Source organism: Sceloporus undulatus, chromosome 3 (assembly GCF_019175285.1).
Source record: "Sceloporus undulatus isolate JIND9_A2432 ecotype Alabama chromosome 3, SceUnd_v1.1, whole genome shotgun sequence".
In the NCBI taxonomy this organism is placed as follows: domain Eukaryota; kingdom Metazoa; phylum Chordata; class Lepidosauria; order Squamata; family Phrynosomatidae; genus Sceloporus; species Sceloporus undulatus.
This window is the reverse complement of record NC_056524.1, coordinates 48,735,731-48,762,538: the sequence shown is the minus strand read 5'-3', so window position 1 is coordinate 48,762,538 and position 26,808 is coordinate 48,735,731. Positions and strand designations below refer to the sequence as shown.

Here is a 26,808-nt window from a genome sequence, read left to right as displayed (position 1 = left end):
GGTGGCCTATTGTTAGTGCAGCCATAGAGATCATGGCTCACTTCAACTATATTACTCTCCTCTTCTTCTCTTCTTCTCTCTCCTATATCATATCACTATATATCTATATATATACAGTCCTTCCTCGGGTTACGAAATTCATTCGTTCCGCCGCCGCTTTCGGACCCGAAAAAGGCCCTGTAAAGCCGAAGCCCTAGGCGCTAAGGGGAAAAGCCGTCGCGATCCTGCGAAAAAGCCGAAAAAAGCACCAAATTTTTTTTCGTCCCCCGAAAAACCATTCGTACCGGAACAATTATTTCTATGGGGATTTTTTCGTATCCCGAAATTTCTTAACCTGGGTATTTCGTCATCGATTTGGTCCAACTGTTCTACTATATATACAGTATCTGCTTTTGCACTCAGATGGCTCATCTTGCTTTCCCCTATACATACAGTCCTAGATCTCAGGGGCCTGGATTTCTTTCATTTCTCAGGTCAATAAGAAGGCATTTGGGATGTGATTAAAAGAGTGTGCTTATAGATTTTTATTTAAAGGGCATTACTCTGTTCAGCTGGGTGCTGCTTAAAGTATGGTGCTGAGCATATTCTGGCTTTCACCGCTTGTGCCGCATCCCAAGGATCCATATTTAGATCTCAAGTTTGATTGTGAGATCTCAGCATGGGATAAACCTGGCGGGCCTGCACGCCCATAAGCAAAACATGGCTTACCCCAGAAATTCCACCATGTCTCACAGTGAACTAGACTATTGTGAGGTGAGGTTCACCCAACAGCCAGCTGTTTTGTTTGTTCCCCTTGGTACGTTTTTAAAAAGTAAATTTAATTCATTATACTCGTCGAGGCTTGAAAAAAACTACGCAATTCACCTTGGCGGGGTGGGATGGAGTGGAGTAGAGTGGGGAGAGAAAGATTAAGATCTCTTTGTTTGGGGGGCTTTGTGCCTCATCCCTGTCCTGTGCTCATTGTTATTTTTGGATTAATTCCATCTATTTGCTGCAGTGGCAAAGAAGGAACCAGCCAACCAGGACGCAGGGGAAAAGAACAGTACAATGATTTTAAAATTTTGTTTAAAGCACCAGTAGCAAGTCAACGTTGGCTTACAAATGACTGGAAATGGAACCCAGAAAGTGATAATATGTTAAAATGAAATAGAACAAGGGAATATTCTGTTATGATGAAAGCTGTAATGATTGAAGCATAACATATGCATTAAGTCGATTAAAGTAAGTACTACAAGAAATAAAAGAAAAAATGGTAGCACTTTCAAAATTGTCTCGCCGCAAGTGAAATATTGCACTAGCCACAATTGGCCTCTCAAAAGAGTTGCTTTTAAAGTACGTTTCCGGTCCACCCACCCCCACTTCTATGTCCACCTTAAGTAAATTTGTTCTAACTTCTAGCTATCCTGAAGGCTACCCTCTAACTAACGATTCAGGCAAATATTATATCTACCCCATATTGTAGCTGAGAACTGCAGATGAATATACATCTAACGGAGCGGTCAAAATCGACATCCAATAGGCCTCTATCTACACAAGGGCGTAAAGGGATTAGATTTTGGACCTCGAGGAACAAAAAGGACAACAAGTTGAGCCTTTTTAAAAAACTCACCAAGCTTTGTTGCAATGTAGGAAGATGGATGGGCGCTTAATGGTGCAGCGGGAAAAGCCATGGGGTCACAGTGTGGTGCGAGAAAGCTGGGGGGAAGCACCGCAAGGGCAGCAGATGAGGAACGGTTTGAACCCCAAGAGCACGCTTGAACGGGTCATAACCCAACAGATACAAACATCTAGAAGTGCTTTCATTGGGATAGTGCGTCGGACCCGAGTGGAAAACTCTGACGAAGTACGTAGCCCCCTGTCACAGGATCATTCGGCGGAGCTTAAGAATCAAGGGGTTCCATAATTCATAATATCCAATGTCAGAAAAACATATATTCATAGGTGACTTGAACATTTGTTTTCAACATTGTCAGACCTCCTTATCTGCAAAACCCAAATGCAAACCAGCCCAAAAATGCAATAATCTTTAAAATATCTTTTGTCCCACTGTTAGCCTGGTTTTGTTTTTTGTTTATTTCATTTATTTTCTTAGTGTACAAGATAGGACGGCTGAAACGCAAGGCGGTTCTCAGAAAGTATATCAAAAAATGTCATCTTTTCGCTTGTGTGAATGCTGAAACAGAACATACCTCTTGGAAGAGCTAGTATGCCTAGACCATACATTTGGATCAGTGTTTAAGACTCACTTTAATCAATGAATGCAATGTCTTGTAGAAAAAAACCGGATTTTTAAAATATGGGGAACCTGGGATGGCAGCATTACCTTGTGTGCGACAGCTGAATTACCCTTATGTGCACTAATAACTGTCAGCGCATAGTATATGTGTGAGGGGACTGAGAGGCTACTCTCGTATACAAATCAGTGTACCTCTTCCTGTCAAAGTGTATGACAACCCAAGCGTAGGCACTAGGGGGACGTGCTATTGAATTTTCTCCTTGAAATCTTCTACACTCTCTAATGTTCACAGAATTATTCCTTTGAGCTCAACGGAGAGTGAGGTCCAGAAATAAATAGGAAATAAATAAATGGCTGCTCATGAGAACAAGTGTGGAGTCTGGTTCCCCACTCCACCCCCCCCCTCTCTACTCCCTTACACAAATTCTCACTGTTGAATCCACTTTCTCTGGCCCTGCCAACTTCCTATGAAAACTGGGGATTTTGCAATTAGGAGGAGCATCTAGAATCCTTAACACGCGCGCTATAAACTCAGGTCATAGGATGGAAACCATGCAGTTACAAGTGGCATCATCGTGCTGTTTAGTGTGAAAGAACCGCTAACTGCCGCCCTGGAACCCACAGGGTCATCCAGTTCCTACTCTCAGCTACATCTGTCTCGCATGGTTGATGTCAGGCATCAGGTGAGGAAGACCATTGGCAGCTGGCCAGCTTTCATGGCCAGTGGGGTGGGGCCACGGGCTTTAGTGTGTTATCCAACATGCAAGGGTGGTCCCACAATTTCAGATCGCCTTGGGTATAATCACTCAATTGGTGGTAGCACCTTTCCAGAGATTTCAAACCAGGATTTTTCAACCAGAAGTTCCCCAGCTACTGGTACATGTTATAAGTCGGAGTTGCTGGTTTCCAGTCAGTGGGATGGTGAATTTGTCTGGCTACAAGTGCGAACCAGAATCAGGCAAAACCGGAATGGTTTCACTGCACACTTAGATTTTTGGTACTGCTACCAGTAACCCTGGGACTATCATTCTCTATCTCCTGGGCTTCTTACATGAAACTTGTAGAGATGATAATGTAACTAAACAGCAAACTCTCCATGCCTTCAGTCCATTCTCCAATGTGTTTCATTTCACATAACTGTGAATTATTCATATTCACTTGGTCCAAGGAATATACAGTGGACATTATATTTGTGTGCTGGCAATCCTATTTGGGACTGGCTTTGAACTCCATGTCCCACACTATTATTCCAACTTGGCAGATTGCGCCTACTGATTTTGTTATGCATATGCTCACCACCATGATTAATAGTTGCCACAACAATTGTGGTTTTTGCATTCCCAGGTTGACAGAACAAAAACCCATAGCACTAACACTACTAGGATTGGCAAGCCACATACTGCAATTCTATCTTGGAGGAAAATGACTCAGAAAATCGGAAGCTGATGTTCAACAGCAGCACATTTTGTTGAATGAATTGAATACTCGTTTTAAATTGCAAAATAAAAGAAAGGAAGATCCAACTGACTAGCACTGAAAGGCCTGTACCGACCAGTGAAAAACGTTCCCTGGGAGAACCCAAAGCAGAAGCTCATACAAGTCTGAACTCGCTACTAGATGAGTAAGCAATTACAACTTTTTTAGACGTAATTTTGAATACTGTTCTATTTAGTATGAAAAATAGGAGTGAGTAAACCGACAATTGATAATGCTACTTAATTGAAAAAGTTACAAAATGCGTTTTACTCAGAGCTGGGAACATCACAACAAATTTTGGTTTTAAAACAAGTCCGGACTCCCCTAGTCAGCATGGCCAATTTACCTCTGCACACTGTTTATTCTTCGTAATTAAAGCAAACTATGATTTTTTTCTTTGGTCACCCTCACAGCGTCACATAAGCAAGAGACAACATGAGGCTTAAGTCATGCCTTTAGTTAGATGGCAGCAGCAGCAAAAATTAGCAACAACCCCACTCGCCTTTGTTTTGGCATGCTCCACTATAACTGAACAATGATACTTTAGGTATTGTTCCTGCTGGCGATAGCTTCTGAGCTTCCGAATTAGCCCTAGCTTTGAGGTTGTCCATGGTCTGACTGAAATTCACAGAAAGAACTAGTTTAGGCACATAACATAAACATTGAAAACAGAATTCACATAAAATAGCGTGTAGCCGGAAATAGGGTTCGTAGTGAGGGTTTCTATTAGAACAAACAATAAAATGAAATTTTTCTGAAGTTTTCATTGCGTGAAACAGTGGCAAAAGACAGCTGATTCCCAATATATAACTATATTTTTCCAGCTGCGATAAACTTTATCTTCCTATACTGTAATGTTGGTTGTTGTTTTAAACATGAGAGGTTTTAAAGTACAATCTGACTTATTGATCTGTGCGAAGAACACGCAACTCGATGTTAAGGCGCACTTCCGTCCAGGAAGTTAGTATAGGTGGGCATCTTCATTGAGTTGTTTGCATTTGTCCCTGAGATGTTCTCTGAACACCACAGCCCCCAGCGTCTTGGGCCCTACTTAACCTATGCTCCTAAATTAATCCAAGGGGGAGATTGAAGGAGAGTGTGGTGTTAATTGGACAAATACAGCAATACCCGGTAGGTGTCTCTATAGTTAGTTTATGTTGGAAACAATGCATTTTTGACACTGTTAGTGGTTAAGTCACCCATATGATAATACACCTCTAGCATTGGAATTCTACATCTTAGTAAAAGCAGGACTTCGGATAATAATAACTCATAATAACAATAATAGTTGAAATTCTTGCTTATACTACCTTTCTGACGACTGTGTTCTTCCACATACTATGGGATTTCACAGGGGAAGATCAGGAGGTTAAGCGTGATTTCTATGAAATTGCCACAATGTGCATAACATTCACACACACTGTGTGATTAAAGAGCCATTATCCCAAGTAAAAGGTATAAAAGGCAATACACCGCAAAAACCATCCAAGGCATTCATATGGAACTTTAACATGATTGCATGATTCACAGGATCCCCGTTGTGATAAAGTCACAATGTTTGACGTGTTTGAGAAGCACGATCATGAATTGTATGGTCCTCAGTACAACGGGGAGACTTTCCACTCATCCTGATACCCATTCTTTGAAAACTTCAGTGGAACCAAAACTTGCCAATTCAACCAAGTCATGTACCTGATCTGTGGGTTCCGGTTAATTCTTATACATGAGAGTAGATTTGGATATTGCAGTGAATTTATACCATTAATTACGCAGATGAATTGTCTATATGGTTTTCGTAACACATTCTCAGGTTTCCAAACATAAGTTTTGCTTCTTGATAATCTATGGTTTCTCAAGTGGCTCCCATCTCCAGTAGTAGATGGGATTCCCCATTTCCAGTGCGCTGCGGAGAAACATAGCTGTGTATTGTTAGTTTCCTAGCTCATGTTAAGTCTGCCATGCAAATGAGGAGCGCTGCATGCCCTTCCTTCCCTTCCGAATGTATAAAGGAATCAGAGCATAAGCCCCAGCCCTTTTAGCCTCAGACTAGCGCTGAAAGTTTGATTTGGTTGGGGGGGGAGGTCTGGCTGAAAGCATCCAGTGAACTGCATGGCTGATAGATCAAATTATTTGCTTCCACATCCTTTTCACACATCCTCTTTCACTGGAAATGAGGGCAAGTTTTGGAGGAAGAACAACTCCAGTTTGATCTTTCTTCTTGGACAAAGGAATCCCTCTACGTACTCCGGCTTATAGATTATAAATTGAAACCAAATGGTTCAAAGATGCCATAACATCTAGTGCTCGTGTTAAACCTGGCATGATTCTGCATCTTCTACACATTGAGGCTGGGAATGCCTAAAAGGTTAGCATAGGGATGTAGCAAGACAATTTGTCACAGGCTGGCGGGGAGGGGAAGGGTTGGCATGTTAAAACTATAGAGTAGGTTTCTGTGTAAAGGTTTTCAATGGGTAATTACAAAAAACCCATGTCCCAATTAATTCAGCAAACCAGTTTAAAAATAGAAAAATGTCCCAGCAGCATGAAGAACATGGCATCATGTGATAAGTACTGACCAAAGATGGTTTTATCCTGTTAAAATCCCACTTTTTTTAGCCTTGTGTGGTAAAGTCTTTAGTGCCTCACCAAAATATCAATCCCAGGATTCCACAAAACAGTGATACTTTATTGGGCTAAACCAAATGCAAAAAATGCATGATGCAAAATTTTGAAGCCCCACTGTCTTCATTAGGCAAAGGTGTTAAAAATCATACAGGAGAAAAAAATGTTAGTCACAAGTCAGCTTTTTGTCAAGATGTAGCTGTTCTCAGTTCAGGTGGAATGGAGGGACATGCAGCCAGGCAGGCTCCTCCTGGCCATGTGGGTACTCCAAGAAATAAAATTTAGGTTTCATTAGGAAGACAAAGAGAGATGCTTTTGAGTTCCAAGTTGCCTCCATCCTTGTCATTGCCACATGACCAACATTACTTCCCCTGAATAGATTCCACAAGATGTTGCCATGGCACTTGAAGTGAAATCATAGTGCTATAATTGAGTATTGTGAAAAGGTCCCAGGTTTCTGGTTTAAGAGAATGGGAATGGCTGGGGAACTGAAGAAGAATAGAATGTCCATGCTGGCTGGGGGATTCTATGGCTTGTAAGCCCAAAAGGTAACTTCCCCAAGCTTCTTTCCCAAGCAAAAAAATCACTTCCTGAATACCTAGTTAGACTTTTGTTAGACTGATTTTCGCTAATGTGTTTAATGATGGGTGGAATGTCTCTTATCTTAGAGTGAGGGAAGCAGATTTGGCTCCCTTTCAAGAGGGAATCTCTGAGGAATTGCTGTCAGAAGCAATCAGTCGAAGGCTTGGGACACACTACCAGATCATTGAGAATAAGTTGTACTGTGAGCATGACTGCATGTTCCCTGCCAGGTAAGAGCAATTCGAAATCCATCCCGTTAAGAGAGAGAAACAGGAGAGCATCCCTTGCCTCCTTAACCTCTGGGTCATTGAGCAGAAAATCTTTGAAAGGGCTACATTCCAATTTAAGAGAAAGCAAGTGATGAGGCCTTACCTTGGTTGCTGTGTAGCAATTGCCCTGGCTTTTGTAAGAAATCAATATTGACACTGTACTTTCAGTGTGTGAGAGGAGGTGATATGGGTTACAAGCTGAAGGGAATTGGGAATAAATTCCTCTAGGGGGAAAAGGATAATTGGAAGGGATAACTGTCTGAGTTGTTTAAAACAGGAGTTGTTTGGGTGTCAGCAGGGACTTGTGGCTGCACCCAGCATGATTTGTAGTACTTGTAAAAAAGTGTTCACAAAATTCCTTAACTGTATTATCTTCCTGTCTTTCCCCATCCCTGTCTTGTTCATCTGCTGTAAATTCATCTTGGTACAGATACTGGAACTTTTATAGCATCAGTGTTGTCTAATTTTTAGGATCAGTGATACCAAGGATCAAATACCCACTCAGCTGCAAAGTTTGCTAGATGGCCTAGCCGACCTCACCAGGTTGTTAGGAGGATACAGTTGAAGGGCTAGACAGAACTCTATGTTGCCTCGGGGTCCTTTGGAGAAGACAGAACTTGTAAATAACATGTTACAAGTGATGGTATTATTTATAATAAACAATAAATTTATGATATATTACTTTTTGGAGTGAATTACTATAACAAATGATGTAACTTTCAAGGTCATTTAGGGAGATTTGGTCTATTTTTGGACTCCTTAAATCCTATCTGCACAGTTGTTGTTATTATTGCTGTTGTTTCCAATGTATGGTGACCCTAAGGCAGTGATGGCGAACCTTTTCCAGTTTGCGTGCAGGAGGTGGGGCTTCTACCCCCAGGATGGGGGCTGAGTGCCAGGGGCGGGGCTTCCATCCTCTGGGGGTGGGGCTTCCACCACCTTTTCAGAGGGAGGAGCCTCTGGCTCCTGCCCCAGCATTTGCTGGCCCCTCAGGGTTCCTTCTGGGGCCGTCAGAGACCGGCAAAAGGGCTGTGGAGGACGGCGGGCTGTCCTCCGGCTTTTGCCGGCCCCTGAGGATCCCTTCTGGGGCTGTCAGAGGCCAGCAAAAGAAGGGAAAGGGAGGAGGAGGCAGCTGGGCATGCGTCCCATCTGCCTTCTCCTCGGCCGTTCGCTCCCCGTCAAAGGGTTCCATGGAGCCCTTTTGCGGGGAGTGAAGGGAAAGGTAGGAGGAGGAGGCTGGGCATACGTCCCATCTGCCTTCTCCTCAGCCCTTCACTCCCCGTCAAAGGGCTCCATGGAGCCCTTTCGTGGGGAGCGAAGGGAAAGGCAGGAGGAGGTGGCTGGGCCCGCGTCCCAGCCGCCTTCTTCTCGGCCCTTCACTCCCCGCGAAAGGGCTCCATGAAGCTCTTTCGCGCGGAGCGAAGAGAAGCCGGGAGAGAAGGAGGAGACAGACGCGCGTGCCTCTGTCTCCTCCTTCCAGGTGCCATTTTCTGACTTCCCACTGTCTCAGAGAGACAGCGGGAGGCCCGAAAATGGCAGGGAGGAGGCGGAATGGGCACGTGCCCGTTCCGCCTTCTCCCTTGCCCCGTGCCCGGCAAAATGGCATTGCGTGCCACCCGTGGCACGTGTGCCATAGGTTTGCCATCACAGCCCTAAGGCAACCTATCATGAGATTTTCTGGGGCTGAGAATGGGTGACTTGCTCAAGGTCACCCAGTGGATTTCCATGGCCAAGCAGGGAATCCAACTCTGATCTCCAGAGAGTCAAAATCCAGCGCTCAAAAACCTATACCACACTGGCTCTCAACCTACACGCAGGGACTTAGCCAATTTTGGGGTCCAGACCCCCCCTTCCATTAGAAAAATGAATGGTGCGTGTTGCTGCACCGCTGCACCCAAGCCCCATTATAATGGTGGCATTAGTCTGGACCCCCCTTCCTAAAATCCTGGCTACGTCCCTGCTACACAGTAGACCAGATATTATCCTTATATAACCAAGGTGAGATACTGGTTATATAACCTTGGAGAGCTGCATTCTCCATTCCACTGCCCAGTGCATTAAAAATGCAGAAGTGTTTTGGCACCCCCAATACCCCCAGTACTTTCTAGAGCTTTGGGGCAATTTTGCCGCTAGCCTGGGTCATCTTAGATTCAGGAGAGTTCTTTGTTATAATTGGAGTTGACTTTGGGGTCACTTCCTGGTAAATGAAAAGGCTTCTACTGGGCTTAAAGAGCCAGAGGATGGGGAGATGGCAGTTGTGCCCCCCCCAACAACCTCTAGAGGGTGTTTGAGTCCCAAGAGTCATCCAGTCCTGTCCTGCAGGAAGACACAATCAAAGCACCCCCAACAGATAGCCATCCAACCTCTGTTAGAAAAAGTTGTAAAGAAGGAGACTCCACCATTCTCTGAGGCCAGCATTGAACAGCTCTTACCATCAAGAAGTTTTTTGTAATGTTTAGGTGGAATCTCTTTTCTTGTAATTTGAATCAATTGTTCCATATCCTAGTCTCTGTAACAGCAGAGACTAGGACACAGAGCAATGGATTTAAACTACAGGGAATGAGCTTCCACCATTTGGGGCCCTTTAAAGAAATATCAAGTACAATTGGCTACAATATTATTCCCAGGGCCACATTCCCTGCTATTCTTGAATAAAGATGTTTCTAGGATTCTTCATATTGTGATAGGGTGAAGAGTACTGAAACAGAGAGAAGGAGACATTCTTAGAATTTGCTGTCAAATCTATTTTTAAGTTGTTCAACATTTGTTTACATATCTGAATCTTACCCAAACAAAGCTAAACAAGAAAAATAAATTTGACAGTAATAGTAATAATAACAGTTATTTTTAACATACAGAATCTAATGCATTTCTTCTAAAAAGTAAGAAACATTGGGCATTTCAAAACAGTATATACTTAGCTATATTCCATTAGAAATTAAACAACATTTTAAAAACTTATTTTAAATATAAACGAAATATCCACTGGGCTGAGAACACAGAAAAACTATATAGCAGAAAGTTATTGTATTGTGTCAGTAGGTTCAAATTTATTGTACAATTTGCTTCTGATAAACAGAACATTCCACAGAAGGATGTGGGTTATGGAGGGCTGGATAAAGTGGGATTCTTTGTCCTGAAATGGGTGGTGAATGTGTAGCTCTTCAGAGGTTGTTGAACTCCCACACCCATCTTTGTTCAGTATTGGCACTATTGGCTAGGACTCACAGAGTGTATGGTACAGCATGTGGAGGAAGACACATTGCCCACTCTGTTTCAAAAATCTTTACTATTACATTATTATCCTACTTCCAGAATTTTTCTGCTAAATTACTTTCTCACCATATAGGACATAAATTTCCTTTCTGTCTTTCTGCTCTCAGTGAATCCATGCATAAAACTTGAGCAAGTTTTCTCACTCTTATTTCTAGCCAGCTCTGACACGTGCCTAGTTCTCCATGAAGGTAAGTTCAGAGAGACTCAGTGTAATTGAAGTTAAAGTTCTAGTTCTCTAGATATTCATTCCTGTAACACAGAACACAGGGAACATAAACGTATGAATATAATGCATAATCTTCTTAGCTATAATTTGTGTGCTTTCCTGTCTGCAGATGCAGTGGGGTTGAACACTTCATCCTGGAGATCATTGATGACCTTCCCAATATGGAGATGGTAATCAATGTGCGAGACTACCCCCAGGTGCCTAAATTCATGAAACCGAGGGTTCCCGTCTTCTCCTTCAGTAAGGTGAGAGAGTGAAGGGCTATTATCAAATCAGCTGTATTAGATGGGATCAGCAGGTGCCTTGTTTCATTGAATCTATTGCGCTATTGAATAGTTTTGGTGCAATCACCCTGCCTCTCTTTTCATTTTCTATAAGACGTCAGAATACTATGACATTATGTATCCTGCCTGGACATTTTGGGAAGGGGGACCAGCTGTTTGGCCCATTTACCCAACTGGCCTGGGACGATGGGACCTATTGAGACAGGATCTCAAAAGGTATGTTTTCTTCAAAATAAATACCCCCTCAGATTTACTCACCTTGGCTTGCAGGTGAAACCATGCAGAGTCTAAACTCTTCAGTGTTACCGGTAAGTACATTTCTTAAGAAATACATTTTACTTTGTAAAATGGAAGTTGAGTATGAACAGCATCACAACAATCTCAGAAATACATAAGCTAGATAAGTGTGTCTCAGCTGACTCAGTCTTTGTGCCAAATTGTTTGAAATCCTAACAAGTTAGTTCTGTGAGCCAGGAAGAATTTTATTGAAAATGAAAAATAAGGTATCACAAGAATTCCTACAATTTTAATGAGGACCTGGGGACACTTTGTTCTGTTGTGGTCTATACATATTCCTATGGGAGTTGCACATTGGTGGTAGAAAGGGCCATCCACAAAAGTTAATTTTTGGATCATTGCCATGCAATATTCATGTACAAGGTGTAAAATCACCATTTTGAATGTAACACCAAATATTTTATAGAAAAAATATTTGACTTCTTAAAATATATGTTTGGATCATTTGCACCTGGTGATTAGCTTGAAATTTTGCTTTTGTTCAAATGTTTATCCTGTTGCAATGAAAATAAATATGCTGATTCTCAGCTGTGAAAGAAACTGACAATTTCCTCTTGATTGTCTGAAACTGCAGAGACAAGGAAGTGAATGCACATCTGTAGTGCATGCATTTCTGTGAATACACTGAAATAGAACTGTAAAACAGCTTCTTAACTGGCTTTGGCACTATTAACATTGTGATGAAGAGTTTGTTTAGCTGGGATGACTTCACCTGCCATGAAAGAGTAGATTCTGGGTACACTGACATTTATTTATTTGTTAGTTGGTTTGTTTATGTAGGCAGGTAGGTAAAATTTATATCTTGCCTTACAGGTGTTTATACAATACTGATAACAAAGCAAATAATAAAATGGAATTGTGATAAAGAACATCAGTATTATGATTGAAAACAGAGAGAAATAGCAGGTCATATATTGAAAATAACTGAAAAAACTAATCCAGTGGTGTGAATCCTTCAGACCTCCAGACAGTCAAAGTGCAGCAGCCCTAGCCAGCATCTGCAGTGGTAAAGGATGCTGGGAGTCGCAGTCCAGTAACTTATGGAGGGCCACAAATTGCCCACCCTGGCCTAATGTTTTACTTCTGAGGTATTGAGGCATTCTATATCAGGGCTTTAATATCATGTCTTGATTTAAATTTTCTTAGCTCTGCTGAAAAATGGCCTTGGAAGAAGAAGATTTCCAAAGCCTTCTTTCGAGGATCCAGGTGAGCTGTTCCCACTTTGTACTTTGTCACTACTGATAGTACTGTAATACCTAAGGTGGCCTACAAAAGTTAAAACAAATGCAGCTAAAAATTCATCTCATATGAATGTTTAACATGTTTTAAAAAGTTTAAAATGTAATAATTCTATCAAAAATAAAAAACCATTTTAAACATAGCAATTAAAGGGAAAATGACAAGTAAACCATAGAGCGCATTATGCAAGGCCCCTTTCCCTTGAGCAATCAGTTTTCAAAGGCCTGCTGAAACAAACAGCGTTTACCAGCTTACAGAAATATAAGAGGGAGGGTACCAGAGCCTGGGAGCAGCCACCAAGAAGGCTCTTTCCCGTGTTCCCACTAGATATACCTTTGAGGGTGGCTATGCATAGAAAATGACATCCCCAGAAGATTTGAAAATACAAGCTTACATTGGAGAATAACATTAAATAGAGCTTCTGTATTTTTCTTTTTTAATTTTTTTTAAAAAATTATTATTTAAATGACATACAAACATATAACGAATACTATATAATCAACATACATATTCACTTTACATTCTATACATCCAACTTCCTTCAACATTTTTCTTGACACCATGAAGACCTATGGAAAAAAATTATTTAGGATGTGATGAAGAGAGGAAATGGAGTCCTCCTTGTCCTAAAACTATTCTCCCCTGTTCACCATCCTGCCATTCTTCCTCCTTCACTCATGCTTTGGTCTGGTCTTTCATTGTCCAATATTATTCTCAGCTAATTTCCTATTAGACTTCATTAAATGGATCAGTATCTTGTTTATTTGGTCATATAGGTCTCAATCAACAATAGAATATTCTCTTAACAGATTTGTCTGTGCTTTCTTTGGTAGGACAAGTTCAGAGCGGGATCCCCTCATCCTCCTCTCTAGAGAAAATCCAGAACTAGTTGATGCAGAGTACACTAAAAATCAAGCCTGGAAGTCTGAAAAAGTAACTACTGTTAAGCTAATGTTTTCCCTTTTCTTGAAGAAATATTCTTTTTCTTATACAACTATTCTTTAAAAGACTGGCACCAGCAATACAAAGATTCTCACCAGAAGGAGAGCAAAGTAAGAATTTTGTTAAACTGAAGTAGAGCTTGGAAAAAGCACTTTTTTAGACCTTGGGTGTAATTTGCACTGCAGATACAATGAAGTTTGACATGCTTTGCATGTCCTTATCCTATGGAATCCTGAGATTTATAGTTTGTTGTGGCACCAGAGCTCTCTGACAGAAAAGGCTCAATATCTCACAAAACTACAAGTCACAGAATTCCATAGCACTGAGCCATGACAGTCAAAGTGGTGCTTTTTATCTGCAGTTCAGATTAGATCCTCATCTCCCAGAATCCACTAGCTGACTGGCTGGTGTGTGTGCGTGTGTGCATGACTTGTATAAAATAATATTTTTCAAGATGCCACCTGGATTAACTTCACATTCTCAGGTTCCATAGTTGCAATTTAGTACAGAATAGTATCACCATGGAATGTATTGAAAAAGGATGGACAGTTCTGTCCTGTTTAGTTTCCTAGCCTTCCTGTGCAGCTGATTTAAATTAAACACTGGATACTAAAAATAAGTTCAGTTATGTGGCATACAGGTTGCGTATCCCCTATCCAAAATACTTGGGACCAGAAGTGTTTTGGATTGTGGATTTTTAAAATTTATTTTGGATTTTTTGCATATACATAATGAGACATCTTGAAGATGTGACCCAACTCTAAACATGAAATTAATTTATGTTTCTTATACGTCATACATGTAGCTGAAGGTAATGTTATATACAATATTTTCAATAATTTTGTGCATGAAGCAAAGTTTATGTACATTGAACCATCAGAAAGTAAAAGTGTCACTATCTCAGCCACCCATGTGGATGATTTTGGATTTTGGAGTATTTGATTTTGGGTTTACGAATAAGGGATACTCAGCCTATAGTTAAATAATGTGTCAATTCCCACAAGTTCAGCATTAAAACATCAGTGCAACATGTATTTGGGCTGGGTATATTGCTGTTGTGTGCCTTCAAGTAATTTCTGATTCATGGCGACCCTAAGATGAACTTAGCATGGGGTTTTCTTGGCATGATTTGTTCAGAGGAGGTTTGCCTTTGCCTTCCTCTGAGGCTGAGAGAGTGTGGCTTGCCCAAAGTCACCCAGTGAGTTTCCATGGCTGAGCGGGACTTGAACACAGGCTTCCAGAGTCATAGTCCAGTGCTCAAACCACTATGCTGACTCTCTTCTGGCTTTATTTGCTTTGCCAATACGGGCTTTGCATGCAACTTTGAGAAAAAGCATAATTATGATAATGTTCAGTTTGAACTTATGAGATCCAGGTTCAAATCTCAAGTGAGCCATGAAACACTCTGGGTGAGGTTGGGCCCTCTCTTTTGGCCTGACCTTTTCTGTAGCACTATTGTGATGATAAAGTGTGGACAAAGAGAACCATGTACAAAAACTGCTTGAGTTCACAGAAGGGAAGGTTGGATAGAGGTAGAACTGATAAATAAAATACATTTTAAAAAAAATCTGATTAAACATGATACTCTCTTGGTTTAATCCTTAAAGATATGGTCTTTTACATGCCTACTCTCACTTTTAAATCAATCTTCACCATGTGTCAGGACACGTGCTCTTAAAGAGTAGTTAATTGTGGACATACATAATTTATACTTCATGCATTCATAAGTTGGTGATCTACTGGGGAAATGTCCAATAGCTTGATTGTTCTGCTTGTCTCTTTCATTTCTTTCTGGCTGATGTTTGCTTAGTTTGTTTTTCATCAAGAAGCTGCCTCATATAATCTGCTGTTCTTATGCCTGAGATGTCTCAGACTTGTTTTCTAAGGCTGTATGTACAGTGCACAATGAGAGCAATGTCATACCATTGCATGGTTCTGTCCTATGGAATTGTGGAATGTGTAGTTTGGTGAGAGATTTACAGGTGTTTTTTTTCACTTTCCTCACTAACTACAGCACAAGAACAATCTGGCAGATAATTCTAAATACCCCAAAATGTCTCATGAAATTCCAAATTTCAGGATTCCCTAGAAGGGGCAATGGTAGTCTTATTTTGTGTCTTACTCTGTCTCTACAAGTGCTTGAGCCGCCAGTCTGTTATGCTAGTATCTGCGACATACTTGGGGAAATTTAACATGCTTAGCTTTAGGAGGATGTGAAAGTGATCTGGGACTTCTCTCTTTGAATTCTCACACTGGATCTCATAGTGTAGAAGGGGGTAAGCACCAACTGTGGAATTTACATGTTAGTTGTTATGAAGTCTGAGAATATTAAGAGGTTGTAACTGACCATTCTTATTCTCAGAATTGCTCAGCATTCTGAGAAAATGTTGTGCAGCTCTAGCTTGTTTACGAAGAACATATGAGGAGAGGGCTTTGAACTTCTGTTACCTGTATTGAATGAAGTACACATAAGGCTCAATCATATACAAAAAATCTCAATATGTAGAGCTTAGTATGTACCTGATACTTTGAAATTAATCCTAGTGAGATGACTGGGACTTAATTCCAAGAAAGTGAATGATCAATGCATTCTTTGTTTTTATTTAGGCTTGCCTAGAAATTGGAAAGAGCCAGTGTTGTATAATGATTTGAGTGTCATACTGTGACTCTACAGATCAGAGTTCAGTTTCCTACTCAGTGATAGACACCTTGGGCAAGTTGTACTTTCTCAGCCCCATAAAAATCTATGATAAGTTCATCCTCAGGTTGTCATTAGTCAGAAACAACTTGAAGGCACCGAATAATAACAACAGACTGGGACCTTGACTTTGTGTCCTACCAAAAAACAACTCCAAAAAACTGTCCTTACTTGTGTATCATTGGTTCTGGGCAGTAGGAAGATGATTTAGAACTAAAATACTCTCTCTAATTTTTAGGACACCCTTGGGAAACCACCTGCTAAGGAAATTTCACTGATAGACCATTGTAAATACAAGTAAGTACAGCCAGCCCTTCTTATACACAGATTTTTTTATACATGGATTCAAGCATACACGGTTTGAAAATGTTCCAAAAAAAGTATAAATTTCAAATATCAAATCTTGATTTTTCATTTTTATAAGGGACACCATTTTGCTATGTCATTATATTTAATGGGACTTGAGCATACATGGATTTTGTTATACATGGGGGATCTTGGAAGCAAAACCCAGTGTATAACAAGGGTCCGCTGTAATTGATTGAGGTTGTAATCCAATACAGTGGTACCTCGGGTTACGAAATTAATTCGTTCCGCCGCCGCTTTCGTAACCCGAATAGCCTTCGCAAGCCGAAAACCCATAGGCGCTAATGGGGAAAAGCCGCGATTTCGTGTGAAATAGCGCCGAAAAGCACCAAAATTTTCTTCGTAACCCGAAATAACCTTCGTAACCCGGAACAGTTATTTCCTATGGGATTTTTTCGTATCCCGGAAATTTCGTAACGTGGGTATTTCGTATCCCGGGGTACCACTGTATAGAAAAACCTAGGAACTGAATTTGATAACATTAAGTTCCCATTTGAACTAACTTATTTCTGGTTAGCAATGATTGTGCTCTCCACTTAGAATCTACTGTGACTGTTTCAGTTATTGATTATGTTGAAATGGATATTGAAAAGTTTATAGAGCATAAGTAAGCCATTATAACTCCTTGTTTGCCAATACTAGCTGCTTAATACCTTTTATCCTCAGGTTTCTTATATTAACCAATATGTGAAGGAACTGGCATCATCCAATGAATCTGATGTGAAAAGAGGCTGAGCCCAACTTATTGTAAAATAAAACTTTTTTTGTCTATATATCCTGAGACTTGATCTTTGTTTAATACCTGTGGCTGTTAACCACCTGGTGTCTTTTGCTTGGATTTTGTAGTAAAAGAGAGAAAGCTGCGATAGTTTTTGTTCTGAATTGTTTTCTAGGCAGGAGTGCATAGTTGTGTTCATGTTGTGTAGCTTCCATTTTCTAAGACCCACTTCCCTTTATCTATAGTTTGTGGCACCCTGAACCGTTTGTCTACACCACCCCTTTAAATCTGTCTGTCTTACTTCTCTGTAAATTATTGTAATTTGAGGAAGACATGTGAGAAATCCCAAAGAAACTCTCTATCCCCTGTGCACCATTCAGTGATAATAAGTAGCTGATATGATTACCTTGCCTTGGATATCTGTAGTTCCTCTGATGCAAGTGAATCCACAGTACTCTGTCATTTCATGTTCCCTAGAGTATATCTGTGAGAGATTTTGTTGCCATATGTAGACGATGATGCTGAGATGCTAGACATTTAATGACTTCCCCAGGGTCTCTTGGGAAGAGCAAAAAGGCACCTGGAATAGAAATTAGGATTTTTTTTTAATTTGGCAGGTCTTTCTCAGTGTGACTCTGCTTCATTTGTATTTTGACAGTGCATCTGTCTTCAACAGGAAAACCCTGTTCTGTAGTTGGAAATGCTTAGGAGCTAGTGGGAATGTTCAAGAATTATTATTTGTCTACTTAAAACCAAACAGAAAAATGTGCTGTGATGGATAACTTCAGTATCCATGCTAAGACTTCCTTGTCAGGAGCAGCTCAGAATTTGTCTATGATGTTTGTGGAATTGTCCCAAGTGGTATTTAGCCCCACCTGTATTCCAGGCCATACTCTGGACTTGCTTTCTTATGCTGGTCAGGATGATGGATATCTGAGTCTGGAGGAGCTTTCCATAGTTCTGTTGTCATAGACTAATCACTAAGTGGAACCCAAAGCCTCTACAATGATGGGAATGGGGCCCATTAGGATGATTCCCAGCATGGATCCAAATGCTTTCTTGATCTTTCTTGGGGTTTTTTTACTGTTGCTTCACTGCTGAAGCCCTGCTTGATCTCTAGAATGGAGAATTAGACAGGGCCATGGACAAGATCACCTCTGAACATCCCCTCCCACAGGCTGGAGACAAACTATTCCATTGGTTTACCAGGGAGATAGTAGTAATCATCCCCTCTCTGCCACCCTAACCCTCCTTCTCTAACACTTCTTTAAACATGGACAAAGAGGACAGAGTCTGAACACTGGCCAGAGCCCACTGGAGGTTCTGTTATGATGTGGTTGAATCAGTGGACTAATTCACTGGGAGCTTTCTCTTGGTACCAATTACCATTCAGGAACCTTTGATGAAGACATATGAGAGGGTCCTCTCAGTTGCTATTCCAGACTATGGCATTCCCTCCCATGGTTGGCCTTCTCTCTGCTCTCCCTCCACCTGCAAGTGAGACTTCTTCATTTACAGAAGCAGTTGTGTGTTAACTGATTGTTGCTGAATTCCTTTGATGCACACTACTATGCATGTATTCTCACTATTAGACTTTAAATAGTTTTAAATTATTGCTGTTTTTAATAGGATAGTTTATTTAATAGTTTTAGTACTCTTTTTAGCTGCATATTATTGTAAGTCACCTTGAGTTCCATATTTAGAAAAAGGCATAATATACATAAAATAGAATTAAAACAAAATTATAAAAGAAACTGATTGCCATCACCAGAGGTGGCTCTCTGCAGAGGTGACAACTTCTTGCCTGTGGGTCTTCACTGAGTCCAAGCAGGACTAAATTAGGAAATTGTTTGTGCTGTAGAGTTCACAGGCACATTTTGGGTACAGGTCCAAAAATTAGATGAACTGATAAAGCCTGTTGTAAAATGTATTATACTCTTTTAATCTGATTAACCAGTTCCTTAATATTTCAGATAATTAAGTAAGCATTTTGAGAGGCTACTTCTCAGCAGTCCACATACCAAAAAGAAGAACCAAGTGTTGTGAAAAGTTTGGAAGAAGGAAAGATACAGTTTATTTTTATTAAAAAATTAGAAACCTTCAGGATTTTAAAGCTGTACTTAAGAAACATATTAATAAATAGCAGAACTGTTTAAAAGATATTCAGCAAATGTTAAAGACAGAATTATTTTAAATTCTTGGGTTAGAGAAAGTCTGTTCTTGAGAACTTTACATTAGTTGAAGAGACCAAGGGCCATAGAAATAGCTGTGGGTTCTGGGGACCACACTCTGCACAACCTGGGCCTAATAGAATCAAATAGATGTACAGTTTTATTGATTGCTTTTGTTAGATTATAATGGAGTGTGCTGATTACAAAAGGTGAAGCAATATTCTAAAACAAGCATCTTTGTGGTTGCTGTTATTCAGATACCTTTTCAACTTCCGGGGTGTAGCAGCCAGTTTCCGCTTCAAGCATCTCTTCCTGTGTGGCTCACTGGTCTTTCATGTTGGAGAAGAGTGGCAGGAATTCTTCTACCCCCAGCTAAAACCTTGGGTTCACTACATCCCAGTCAAATCAGATCTTTCTGATGTGAGGTGAGAGATGGAAGCTGCAGTGTCTTCCTAATTCCATGTGTGTGCGTGTGTGCATATGTTCATTAATTAAAAACATTTATATGCTGCCATGTAACCCAAATTCTGTAGTGTTAGTGCAGTAAGGTAAATACATGGTGATTTTCTATACAGCAACAGCAATAAATCTTGGCTATACTGTTGGTGGGGGCACATAATGGCCTATAAATGCTTTAAATGCATGAAATATTTTCTTCATTCTATTGGGCCCTTTAACACTACACAATTATAGCACTTGGATATCATTTCTGTGGAACATATTTGGATTTCTGGTTGAAGATTTCCCACATAATGAAGAGCCAATTCATTATGTGGAGGCTATAACATATACAGAAGTGTGACACTAAGGAGATAACTAGCACATATCTTTCATTCTGGGACCTTGGAGAGGTCTCCCAGTGGAATTAAATAACTCAGTAATTGCCCTGGGGCCTCTCATACTACACAACTATAGCACTTTGATTTTACTTTAATAGCTGTGGCTGTGTTCTTTGGAGTCTGGGGTTTGTAGTTTGAGGAGTCACTAGAGCAGTCCAGCTGAGAACCCTAAGTGATTCACCCTAAACTGCAAATCTTACAATTCCATAGGATGCTGCTAGGTCACTTAAAATGGTGTCACAGACCTCTAACTGTTAAGGATGAAAAGGCTTATGGTCTCATGAATTGCCAAGGAGTCATATTTTGCCACTTGACCATAGTATAGAGTGACATTGATCTCTGAAAGGCTATGTCAACAGAATGCAAGCTCACTTGGAGTTTTTTTTTATCAAGTACAGCATTGATGGCAGACAGTGAATCTGCTATCTGAGGACCAGTGTAAATACAGAGAGGCTCTCACCAGAAGGTTGTCCATAAAGAGATGGCATGGCCACAGCAACTATCAGTACAATGATGGAAAATAATATATTTGGTTTCAATTGGTGGATGAGTGGATTGCTGACACCAGTGAAATAATGGATCTTCAGAATGTGATCCAATGAAAAGACTGGGACACTTCTGAATCCCTCAAATATTTTATGAGCAGTAGAAGTAAGAGGCCTGTGCATCTCATTTGTGTCCTATGCTCCAACCAGCAAGTGTCCCAGGAGTCAGGAGCTGGTGAGCAATTAATTCAGTCCAGGTTAGTCACAAAAAATCCAGCAGGATAAAGGGTGAAGCAAGAGGGTGGTTGTCAGCTGGTCCAGAGGTTAACAAGTAAGTAGTTCAAAAGTGAAACAGACTTTAAATCATAGTCAATCCAAGGTCAAAAACATGAGGAAAGGACTGTTAGGCCCTGTTCAGACCAGCCATTAAGGCTGGTCTGGGGGCGGAACCAGAGTGGCGCATCCACATCACACATGCCCCAACTCTGCCCCCCAATTCGCGATGGCACCATGTGCCGCTCCACACAGCGCGCTGCATCATGGTACTCCCCCAGCACTGTGTCCATACAACACAGTGCTGAAGGAGCGCTGCCAAGCCACGGCAACATGGCTATGGTGCCCTTTCTAGGGTGAAAAAAAGAGCCACTTTTTGGAAAGGCCAGATCAGGGCCGTGTAGTTGCCACAGCCCTGATCTGGCTGAAACGAGTTGGCTCCATGCCACCCCTTCGGGACTGTCTGAACAGCCCCTTAGTCACCAAGAAAAAAAAGGTGCACGGCAACAACCAACCAGGGAGTGGCTGGGCTGTTTCAAGACTCTAGGTGCCTAATAGGTCAGCATCTCCTACTAATTAATCTCCGGCAGGGGCACAATCTTTCTTTATCCAGTCTTCACTCAATAAATGATGGCAATTGATCTTTAGCATCTACAGTCTCTTGCTGGGAAGCAGGAACCCCCTCTACCTCAATCCCTGGTTCCTCAGCCTCAGGTAGAGTCTTGTTATCAGGAGCTGCAGATTCCTGGCAATCTGCTTCTCCTCCCTCTGAATTGTAGGACTTCAGAGGTTGAGTTATGACAATTTGATCCAAATTGTCCAGCCTTTCTGCAGCATCAAGAACCTTGACTAGCCATTCTCTGATCTATATGTTTATGCACCATGTGGTAATTTACTAATTTCATTTCAGGGAATTATTGGAATTTGTGAGAGAAAATGATGACGTAGCCCAAGAAATTATGAAGCGGTAAGTTTTGTGTTTTCAGTTATAGAAAGGAGCATAGCTTGATATTTAAGACCCTTAAGAATACCATGAGCATAATCAGTTGGCACTTTTCAGAATCTTTAAAAGCTGAAGAATGCTAATTCATACATACAGATGTACATCTGGGGACAGGGAATACTAGAATTTGAGCCAGCATGGCTTAGTTTGAGTGTTGGACTATGACTCTGGAGCCCAGGGTTCAAATCCAGGCTCAGCCATGGAAACTCATTGGGTGACCTTGGGCAAGTCACACTGTCTCAGCCCCTGAGGATGGCAATGGCAAAACTCCTGAAGAAACTTGCCAAGAAAATCCTGTGATAGTTTCACCTTAGGGTCTCCATAAGTCAGAAATGACTTGAGGGCACATAACAACACCAATACTACAATCTATTTACACAGGAGGCAAGCCAGTTAATTTCTAAATTATCCCATCTAAATTATCCCTAATTCTCCAATGAATATGATTGGCCTCCCAGATTTTCCAAAATCAGGAATTATTTAATTAGTTGAGTTTCCTTCACAGATTCCAAATCAAATTACCGTTTAGTCAGTTACCCCACATATATCATAACCCAATATATTGCCAATTCACTTTCATTCTACATTCACAGTGGTAGTACGGTGGACCCTTGTTATACTCTGGGGTTTGGTTCCAAGATCCCCCATGGATAACAAAATCTGTGAATGCTCAAGTCCCATTAAATATAATGACATAGCAAAATGGTGTCCCTCATAAAAAATGGAAAATCAAGATTTGATATTTGAAATTTATACTTTTTTTGAACATTTTCAAACCATGTATGCTTGAATTTGTGTATAAAAAATCAGTGTATAAGAAGGGCCGACTATATTAACTTTCAAATCCCTATAAACTTGGTACCTTGGTACTTTAGGGAGCACCTCATCTTATATGTAACCAGTTATTAACATCTGAAGGGTGCACTATGAAGAGATATGGGGGAGAGCCTTCATGCTTGTATCAACCTGATTATATGAGCGCCTTTCCTTGGAGGTCCAATTGACACTGGTATTTTTTAAAAAGTGTAACTTCTGAATTTAAAAAAGTGATTCTGCTGGTCACTAGTTGTTTCATTAAAAATAAATAATGGGTACCCATGATCACAGACTACACAGCAATGATAAGAGCAGTGAATGTGCCATCTTGGACAAGTGTTGCAAAGTTTGCTTCGCATACTAAGAAAATTTGAGAGCTATGAAGATATGAACCTGTATAGCAAATGTTTTTCTGCACCACAATGAATTCAAAAGGCCTTGAATGTCAGATCTCTTCTCGTGAGCCTTCAAGTCATTTTTGACATATTGCATCTCTAAGGTAAACTTGACAAAGTATGCCATTTCTTTCCACAGAGTCTGAGAGAGATTGACTTGCTCAGGGTCACCAGTAAATTTTTGTGACTGAGCAAAAGCCAGTCTCCTAGTCCAACAGTCAGACCTTTACACCACACTGGCTCTCATATCAGAACGACTAAACTGCAAATATCAGTAACCTGCTTATATGTCATTTGATGTTAAGCACCACCATTTGGGGGACATTTTACTCTGTTCTTTTCAGGATAACTACTGTGCCTGTTTAAACTAGAATTTAAATCCTAACATAGGAGGGATCTGCATTGTGGCATCTTAAAAACATAGAAACTCATTATGGCTTAATTTGGGATGAAGTGTACTGTACAAATGTATAAAGGCTGGTTGTACCCCTGTGAGTTTACATGCAATATGTTTATTGTTCTATTGGTATTTCTCACTGCAAATATACCTGGGTTGTATTTGTTTACTCTCATGTCTTCCCCCAAATAATCCTGAGACTTGTAGCTTTGTGAGGCTGAGATTACCTGAGAGTATCTGAAATGATGGACTGATTATGAAGTTGGTTTTCAATTGTCCTGTTGGCATGTTAGAAAAACAAGTTTTGACATTCTCTTTCCCCTGTCTTTCTTGCCTCTAGGGGTCGCCAGTTTATCATGGACCACTTGCGAATGGAGGATATCTCTTGTTACTGGCAGAAACTTCTGACTGATTACTCCAAAGCTCTGACTTACAAAGTTAAATGGAAGAAGCACTACAGTGAGATTTTTCCTAAACACTCAAAAACAGAACTGTAAAAACCAGGCTTTCGTTTACAATTCAAGACCAGGACTTGAGGACATGGAAAAATACAAGGAACACTATGTTGTTCATTGGAGAGTCAGTATTTCATGTTGCCAATCTATAACATGGAAATAGGGAGGGTATTGCCATTACCTTTATGGTGTTGAGCTACTTTATCAGCTCCAGAATGTCTTTCCTTCCCCCCCCCCCCCCTTAAAAAAATCATGGTTGGTTAAAAGAAAAAAGATCCAAATGAATTCAAGTCAGTGGGGATTTAAGTTCTACATAATTCTGTTATTATTTTTCTTCCAGTGTCATTTTGAAAGGGGAACTTGTGCTGCTAGTTATTCAACTGACTCATCATTTACTAGCAAATTAATCGCACTGAGTGGGCTATATTAGTTAAAGGGTGGGTGAATCATTTCCTTCATTGTTGAGATGCAACATTTAATCTTTAAATCTCTTAGGACACTAGTTCATAACAAATACACCATATCAGAAAGACTGAGAAGTAATGTGAAGTCACACTACTAAGGGTGGGGGGAAAGTAGAAAATAGGAAAGATACAGAGTTTGGTAAAGAACATTTTAACTACAGTGGCCAGACTCCTCCACCTAGCGTACCTAGTGGAGTCTGGCAGTTGTCCAATGAAATTTACCAAACTCTGGAAATGAATTGATAAATGGTTCTGTTTGAGAGTATAGAGAATTTCAGCTACATTGGACAAGGGTTATATCCTGTCCAGTGTTTTAAAAAAGACTTGTTGGATATTTATGGAAAACTTTTAGGAAGGCCACAAAAGCAGCAAGTGCTTCCCCACTGTGAAGTCGAAGGCTTATATGGCTTCTCTACTATCTGTTCTAGCTCCATAGTTCAGGTGTACCAACTGAAATCAGCCTGTAGGGAACAAACCATGGGTTTGAATGCCTCTTTCTTCCTTCACATGTACTGCTTTTTTAATTCATGATTTATTCAAATCATATTTTGGGGAGAGACTGTAGGCCAGTGGCAGAACCAGCATGTTGTACTGGTTTGAGCATTGGACTATGACTCTGGAGATGAGGGTTTGAATCCTCACTTGGCCATGAAACCCACTGGGTGACCTTGGGTGGTTCACAGTTTCTCAGCCTCAGAGGAAGGCAGAAGCGAGCCACCTCTGCATATTTTTTTTACCAAGAACACTCCATGATAGATTCACCTTAGTGTCACTCTGTAACTTGTGTGCAGTGCTACCTGACTGACTGGCCACATCTCTTGAGTAAAGTTTCAGGTTATTTCAAAGAACAGTATCTCCACTGAAGAGCAGCTTTATTTGCCTCAGGAACAGCCTAGACCATAAGAGCCAGCATGGTTTAGTTGTTTGAGCATTGGAAAATGACTTTGTAGATCAGGGTTCAAATCACCACTCAGCCATGGAAACCCACTGGGTGACCTTGGGCAAGTTACTCTATCTCGGCCTCAGTACAAGGCAAAAGCAACTCACCTCTGAACAAATCTTGCCAAGAAAACCTTGGGATAGATTCTCCTTAGGGTCACCATAGGTCAGACATGACTTGAAAGCTCACAACAAAACAACTGCTTCAGGCTGGACACAATGCAACCTATAACTTACCGTACTAATAATACTGTAATTGAGTCCTTTCTCAAATCTCTCTTTACCAGCCAATTTTCATATTCTTGCAACAGAATATATCCAAATAACAATAGTCTTCAGAATGAACTGGCTTTTCTGATAGCATAGATGAGAGAACTAACCTGAACTTCCTCAAACCTCGTGTGGATTTCTGTAGCTCTGTGGAAACTAATCTTCCTGTCTAGCTGCTGCTGTTCTTGCTGCTGCTGTTGTTGCCTTCAAGTTGTTTTCAACCTATGGCGACTCTAAGGTCATGGGGTTTTCTATCATGGGGTATTCTTGGCAAATTTCATTCAAGGGTTTTTTGTGGGTTTTTCAGGCTATGTGAACATGTTCTAGAAGAGTTTCTTCCTGACGTTTCACCAGCATCTGTGGCTGGCATTTGTGGCTGGCATTTTCTCTGAAGATGTCAGCCACAGATGCTGGCAAAACGTCAAGAAGAAACTCTTCTAGAACATGGCTACATAGCCTGAAAAACCCACAAAAAACTATAGCTGCCGGCCATGAAAGCCTTTGACTTCTTTCAAGGGGGTTTGTCTTCCTCTGAGGCTGAGAGATTGTGACTTGCCAGTGAGTTTCCATGCCTGAGTGGGGTTTCGAACTCTGGTCTCCAGATTCATAGTCCAACACTCAAACCACTGCACCACACTGGCTCTCTCCAGGCCATTCTGAGGGTCCTTTCTGGGGGTGAGAACTATGTAAGGGCAAGCAATTCTTTGAAGGTGTGAAGTTAGCTTTCTGTCATGTTATTTCAAAGAGAAGCCAAATTAGTATATGTCTACTGAAGAACAGCTGTATATATTTAAAGAACTTGTGGAAGAGTGTTTCGGACTGCACACAGCACCACCTGTATTATGCTAATAATGCTCCAGTTAAGTTGTACATCATATAAAATAGGTATCAGGGATGGGATTGGACCGCAGCTACTATTATCCCACTCCATTGACTGTGCTGGCTTGAGCACAATGGGAGTTATAGTGCAACAGCATCTAAAGGGTGACTTGTTCTCCCACCCTTGGTATAGATAATAGAATGGGTGTTAAGTAGTGCGAGAGAGAAAAAAGACATTTCTGGACACTGAA

General features: G+C 40.8%; 1 protein-coding gene across 1 annotated transcript; it reads left to right on the top strand.

Moving 5' to 3' along the window:
* The first annotated feature begins 9,639 nt into the window (after positions 1-9,639).
* POGLUT1 (protein O-glucosyltransferase 1) lies at positions 9,640-26,039 on the top strand. The gene is made up of 9 exons (XM_042460743.1): positions 9,640-10,649; positions 10,797-10,932; positions 11,066-11,187; positions 12,415-12,474; positions 13,341-13,440; positions 16,386-16,444; positions 19,660-19,827; positions 21,910-21,966; positions 23,951-26,039. Exons 2-9 carry the CDS (start codon positions 10,849-10,851, stop codon positions 24,105-24,107), a joined length of 807 nt encoding a protein of 268 aa, XP_042316677.1. The 5' UTR covers positions 9,640-10,649; positions 10,797-10,848; the 3' UTR covers positions 24,108-26,039.
* Positions 26,040-26,808: the final 769 nt, after the last annotated feature.